Below are 6,855 nucleotides of genomic sequence, written 5' to 3'. Positions count from 1 at the left end.
GCACTTTCGAAGACTGGGCACACAAGTGTTGAACAAAGACAACAGGTTATTTTCAATTGAACTCTGCATGACAACTTCACATGCGTATATACATGGAACGATCGATCTGCCCATAGTTAGTTCGTGTCCTCTTAATTAATTACTTGCACACAACTAATTAGTGTTAGGAATAAGACACGGCGGCGGTGGTGACCAGTGTGTGCGTGCGTGCTGGTCATGCCTAAAGCCGTGGCGAGCGTACATGTGTGCGTGCGTTGGGTGCGTGTCGAGTCTGTGCTCATGATTGAAGTCATAGTCGATTAGCAGCAGCAGCTGGACGCGTTAGAACGCGTCGTAGAGGCAGCGTAGGCGAGCGGGTTGTTGGGCGCTCGTACGTGTGTGCGTAGGAAACAAAGGCTTGGGCGCTGCGTCTCATAGACTACAAAGCCGGCGAGGATTTGGGTTGTTAGTGCGTCCAGATTGATATACGTAGGTGGTTAGGAGTCTAGATACGTTCTGGTTTGTCCAGCTATATATATGACAGGGAAAAGAGGGCGTTCGCCGCCGTGGTTTGTTGTCAGAAAAACAATCTATCTCCGTTCCTTGCTTCGTCTACCTCCGTCCCTGAAAACTAGTTCGAGCTAGCTAGGGTTAGGCCCCAACAATTAGGCCAATTAATACTAGACCAAATAGCTCGACAACACGTACATACAGAGAAAAGAGAGGGGACACGTCCATGATCAAGTAAAGTATTCCATATTAATAAAGAGAGATCTCTAAATTAAGGAACATCCATAAACGGGTAAGCAAGCTAAGAAAGGCCTCGGCGGGCAAGCGAGAAATGCATTTCGGTGCAACAGTGCAAGTGGCGGTCTCAGCATCTTGCCGTCCTTTAATACCCTGCCTTCCCTGGGCTCCGATGAACCCGTCTCTTACTTTACCTCCTTGGAGGAAAACCCAACTGGAGCCCCTCCTTTTTCTGCCTTCGGCTTGGGTCCTATATTATAAACCAAAGGGAGGAAGGACAGCTAGCTAGCTGTATCAGAGAGCCCCATACCTAGTCGATCGTCTGCTCTCTTCTGCCTAGCTAGGTTTACCCTCCTTGTATCCATGCTCGTATTTCGTTAGGATCTGCCATGTTATGCTCATGTATATGTCTGCAGTTTACATCGATCTTGTTGCTTTGTTTATATGTTGTGTCTCTTTGAGGAAATCGACTCAACTCATCTCACCCTTTCTCTTCTTCTGCTAGTACGTCTCTTCTTCTTTGATGCTTTTTTTTTCTTTTTCATAGATCGGATGATTTCCCCTCCCGTTCTTTCTTGCCATCTAGACTTTGAGTTCGTTCACGGCCGCCGGTGTCTATCTTGTTGTTTCGTTTTGGAAGGCTTGGTTGGTTTACTTGTACAGCGTTCAATCTCTTCCTAGCTAGCTAGATAGATCTTTCATCTTGCACGGTAACATGCTACAAGACACGCGCCAATGTTTCTTCTAAGCAGCCACTGTACTTTGTTAAGAGAGATCGTAGCAACTTTTGGTTGCTTTGTTTTGGGAATACAAAAACGATCTTGCTATCAGATTTAGTTTCTTCTCAACCAAAAATAAAAAGATTTACTTTCTTCTTTTTCCCTTCGAGGAATGAAACTGCAGAGATAAATTGCTTTTGCTTGGAGCTGTTAATTCCATCCCAGCCCAGCAGCTGCGAACTGGTTCTAAAGCGATCTGCTTCTTGCTTTGGGTTGTTATTTCATTTCGAGAGACAGATCGAGAAGAAGAAAGCTTTTATTACCTTTGCTAGATCTTATGTCGCCATGATTTCTTCTCAAAACAAAAGGACTTGCATCCGTCGAATCATGGGATCGAATCACCCTTTTTACTCATCTGCAAATTTGGTCGTCCATCAGTCAAATCATGGAATTGTTTTTCTCCGGCCGTTTTCCAGTTTTCTTTGCAAGCTAGGCCCGCCAATCGATCCCTTATCTTGTTCCTTGTTCATCCCTTTCATATGCCTTCCTTTTACCTTTTTGTTAGATCCATCACAGCTTGCATATATATGCGTGTAAACTTTTGCTGAATCTTCCTTGATCGATGGATGGATCTGCGTGTTTGGCAGAGTTCCGGGCTGAGACTAAGAAGAGGTCGAGATGGGGAGGGGAAGGATTGAGATCAAGAGGATCGAGAACACCACTAGCCGGCAGGTGACCTTCTGCAAGCGCCGGAACGGGCTCCTCAAAAAGGCCTACGAGCTCTCCGTCCTGTGCGACGCCGAGGTGGCGCTCATCGTCTTCTCCAGCCGCGGCCGCCTCTACGAGTACTCCAACAACAGGTCTGTGTGTACGTCTACAGCTCCAGCTTTTTTCCATAAGGCTAGATGTAGCTAAGCTTGGTGATGCATACATGTGTTCCCTGATTTCTAGGTACATATATGTCATTTCATGATCAGCTCAACTAGGCTTAGGTCTTGCCGCTGATTGCTTCTGTGCAAGACGTACTATATAGCAGCGGCTGTTTTTTTTTTCTTGTATAAGAAGTATTAATACTAGGCTGCTGGTCGCTTCCGTAGTTTTCAGATCGTTCAGGTCTTGGAATATTTTAGAGAAATTCATGTTTTGGTGGTATATGTAGTTTATTTAATTTTAGACTGGCCATGGTTATTTAATTAGTATTATATAGAGTTGAATAACATATAGGAGTATATGAGGTCAAAATAGGGCAATGTACTACCCAAAATCAATTTAGGGTAGTAATATACTCAACATTCATTTTGCCTAGAAGCCTTTTATAACTTGGAATATCTTAGATAACTTAAGAAAACCTTGTTAATTAGATTTTCTAATCTATGCTCACCCATGGACAATGTGTGCGAGTGGTGACCGTTCGATCGCGCCGGCGCCTTAGGTCATCGATAGTGTCAGTGTGTGGACGCGTGAAACTTATACTTTGGAAGTTAGCAAGAGAACGTTAGACTGGGAGATTGAAGTTCCTTCCTTTTTTTGTGGTGGCGCTAGACGTTCATTTGTGTCTGCCTAGTTTGTAATTGAATATAGTCACCATTATCCTTATTAATATAAAAGGCACACAATTCTCCTGTGTGGTTTTAAAAAAATCACTTTGATAGCACTTTCCTACAACCAGGTGTAATTACACGTACCGACCTGTGTGTTTCATATGTTCTAGGTAGTATCTATCATATGGGAGTGTATGCATGCGTACTATACAGTATATAAAAATATTTAGGTAATATATAATACGATTTGTTTGGTAGTATATACCATGCATAGTATAGCATACACCATTTTACGTAAAATAGTATACCAAACCAAGAGAATCTTTCTGGCACTGTATTTGTGCCGTACGTGCAAACATTTTCTTGTATAGCGATAACTCTTATATCCATTAACTCACATGTTTTTTAATCGAACTCTTATATTCATTAAGTCACCTGTTTTGAATTTATGTCATGCAATTAGATAAAGTTGAAAAATTGGGTTCTTATATTTTGATGTTTATGTACACTAAAAAAATGCAACCATGAATTGATCTTACTGCATTTCTATATATTGTCCTATAAAAACTACTAGTTTGTCACCAAAATTCATGCATGCTGCTAGCTGTTTATGTCTCAATTTTATTTATTCTATATGCATGTTAACCAAGTGACATAGATCAGATTTTTTTTTTAATTCTCTACAAAGAAGGAAGTAGGAACCTTTAAAAAACTGAATGACATGTTCTAAAGATACCCTGCCAAAAGAATGTGCTAATTAATTAAAGATATACTGTGAGATTTACCAATGTCTGTCATATATATACACACTCTGTACCAAATAATAATTAATATGCATTGGCACTCTCCTGCTCTCTCACTGACACACACTTGACACAAAAGACACACAAGTACGTAGGCATATATGTCATGTTTTGTCATTACATAAATATTTCTCCACATGCACATCATATCAGTCCGGCCGGGCAACAGGCTACACAACATTGTCAGCCAGAACTGAAGGGACCTTGCATGTAAACGTACGGTCGTACCTCCTCCTAAAGCTAGCTGCCTGCCAGCCTAGAGTTTCCTCTTCCTCGATCGCTTCCCAGTCCCTGGTCATCCTCCCAAGTCCCCAACCATACGTGCATGCATGAAGCTAGTCATTGTGTTATCTCAGCTAGTCTCATCGATTGACATGCATGCACATCAACAACTAGCTTGCACAACCTAAGAAACTGAGCGTCTTCCCCTACCTTGCTGTGCCAGCTTGCTCCTTGTCGAGTCCTCGTTGCAAAGGCTGCATCGATACTGTTCAATGTATGCGTCTCTGCATTTCATTCCCTTCTTGTGTACACGTTTGAGCGCATATATGTATGTACATAATCTTTTGCCAAACTTTATGCTTAAGTAACCGGAAGAAACTATTGAGGGCTTTGTGTTTTCTCTCTGTATGTCTTGTGAACACTATCACATCTGTTGCACACATGCATCAAACTAGGTCACTGATGTGTCCTTGCCTGTCTCTCCTCCCTTGTTTATCAACTGCAGTGTCAAGGCTACAATTGACAGGTACAAGAAGGCACATGCTTGTGGCTCAACCTCTGGGGTACCTCTCATAGAAGTCAATGCTCAGGTAATTAACTCATTAGAACCATATCCATATGCATGTGATTAAATTAATTTTCTTGATAAGCAGCTAAGGGTCTAGACTCTAGATCAATCAGTGGCTACTTGCACTAAATTCGTCAGCTTGTAGGTATACATGAAATGAACTGACACTTGACAGCCACACATGGATCAAAGATGGCCATGATTTAAATCTTTAGGAGCAAACCACCAAAGCAAATCCATATATGTACCTAACGGGGATCAGATAGCAGTCATGTCTACAATTCCTACAAATGATTATGTTTCTGTGTGTGCATGCGTGCATGTCTGTCTGTCTCTGAATATATACTACAGTATATACTACTCCTATATAGGTAAGCATGCATATATACCCGCGTACATACAATTGCAGTTACTGGTACATCGTCTAGGATCAGCACACCTAACTGAAAACAGAACAGTAAGTAAAGCCACAGCACTGGTAAAACATCCAAATCATGGGCTGGAGCTTGGTTTTTCTAACTCAATTGGAATCGGATGACGTGGATATTAATTAACGAATGTGATAGACAGCTCACTCTCTTTGTTTTTGTTGATATAATCTATTCTTTCTGAAGCAATACTACCAGCAAGAAGCTGCAAAGCTGCGCCACCAGATCCAGATGCTGCAAAGCACTAACAAGTAAGATCAGACTGCACATGCTTGCATGTACACATTTTCCCCCCATCGTCTAACCAATTCTTATCTTCTATAAAGGCACTTGGTTGGTGATTCTGTTGGGAACCTGTCACTCAAGGAGCTGAAGCAACTCGAAAGCCGGCTTGAGAAAGGCATTGCGAAGATCAGGGCCAGGAAGGTATATTTGAAATTTTGATCAACTTCCCACCGATTTTGAACTCTTTCATCAAGTTTGGCATCCAGCAGTACCGTACCTTCACATAGTACTAGTGTATATAGCGTCCACTAATAAATTGTACAGTAGTGTCTGTACAAGGCATATAAATATGAGTAGTTCTTGAGTTTCTTATATCAATGTTATGCTCCTAGATCCATGAATTATTTACTTATAAATGTTGATCCTTCTCTGTGCGTTCATGTCTCAGAATGAGCTCCTATCTTCTGAGATCAACTACATGGTCAAAAGGGTACGTAATGTATACTACTGTATGGGTTGTTCTACAGGCTTCCGTTAGCTAATTAACTAATCTTGGCTTTATTATCGACCGTACGTCTTGCATTTAATACATATATTCTCATCACCATTTTAGGAGATAGAGCTTCAGAGTGACAGCATTGATCTCAGAACCAAGGTACAGAGGCTATTAAATTAACTTCGACGGTTCCAAATTAATTAAGCTATAACTACTGTCCGCGTTATACATGGTTTGGTGACCAGATTGCGGAGGAGGAGCAGCGGTTGCAGCAGGTGACTATCGCCAGGCCCTCGGTGGCGCCGGAGCTGAACCCTTTCACCGCACTGGACATGAAGTGCTTCTTCCCTGCCAACCTCTTCGAGGCGGCGGTGCATGCGCACGCGCAGGCACAGGCTCAGGCTCAGGCTCAGGCCTCGCTTCAGCTGAACCTAGGCTACCAGCAGCTTGCTCCACCGGGCGCCGGCGATGTGGCTCATCAGTTCTAGTCAACCTGCAGGAGCTCTTGCTTGACTACACACACTGCAATAAAACTGGAAAGTCGTCGGCAGTGTTATCAGTACTCAACTGTTCCGGTCAAACCGTCTGGCTAAGATATATGTGTGCTAAGTTTTATTGTCTCAAGTACCTCTAAATTTGCCGCTGGTGTAGAACCAAATTTCTGAGATAAAACCTATTGATTAATAATTATTTTTTTCCTTTTCTTTTTTGATGAAAAGGAGGTCGAAATATCCAAGGATCCACACAACTATTTTTATTATATTATTTAATGAAGCCTCATAAAGCAAATACACGGATCAACTCAATGCAACCTTCCTCGTGACCTTTGTCGCTACACACACAACCATCTTTTCATCAAGGAGACCTCGCACCAACGCACATCATCTGATCGAGTGGTCGCACCAAGTGATGAGGACATCAATACCATTGTTACACCCACACCCCCAACTGTCATACATACTGGACTAATGGAGGTTTGTGGCTGCAGCTGATTGAGTTCAAGTACTTGCAGGGCCAGCCCCTCTTGGCTTGTTCGCACTCGGCGGGGTCCCAGTTTTGAAAATCTGCCCAGGGCATCAAGGATGAGATTAGGCTGGGTTTGCGGTTCTCGCTTGGCAATGGGTCTG

General features: G+C 42.6%; 1 protein-coding gene across 3 annotated transcripts; it reads left to right on the top strand.

Annotated features, from left to right (window-relative positions):
• Positions 1-760: 760 nt before the first annotated feature.
• LOC109775198 (MADS-box transcription factor 13) lies at positions 761-6,457 on the top strand. 3 transcript variants are annotated; one of them, XM_040389148.3, is made up of 8 exons: positions 761-781; positions 2,093-2,305; positions 4,517-4,601; positions 5,194-5,258; positions 5,334-5,433; positions 5,681-5,722; positions 5,846-5,887; positions 5,974-6,457. In XM_040389148.3, the coding sequence occupies exons 2-8, from the start codon at positions 2,124-2,126 to the stop codon at positions 6,214-6,216; spliced, it is 759 nt and encodes a 252-aa protein (XP_040245082.1). In that variant the 5' UTR covers positions 761-781; positions 2,093-2,123; the 3' UTR covers positions 6,217-6,457. The 3 variants fall into 3 exon arrangements, with proteins under 3 accessions (XP_040245082.1, XP_020189538.1, XP_040245083.1); XM_020333949.3 differs by lacking the exon at positions 761-781 and adding an exon at positions 893-1,070; XM_040389149.3 differs by lacking the exon at positions 761-781 and adding an exon at positions 1,122-1,230.
• The last annotated feature ends 398 nt before the right edge of the window (positions 6,458-6,855 follow it).

This window comes from Aegilops tauschii, chromosome 5 (genome assembly GCF_002575655.3).
Source record: "Aegilops tauschii subsp. strangulata cultivar AL8/78 chromosome 5, Aet v6.0, whole genome shotgun sequence".
Taxonomy (NCBI): domain Eukaryota; kingdom Viridiplantae; phylum Streptophyta; class Magnoliopsida; order Poales; family Poaceae; genus Aegilops; species Aegilops tauschii.
This window is presented reverse-complemented; position numbering and strand designations above follow the sequence as displayed.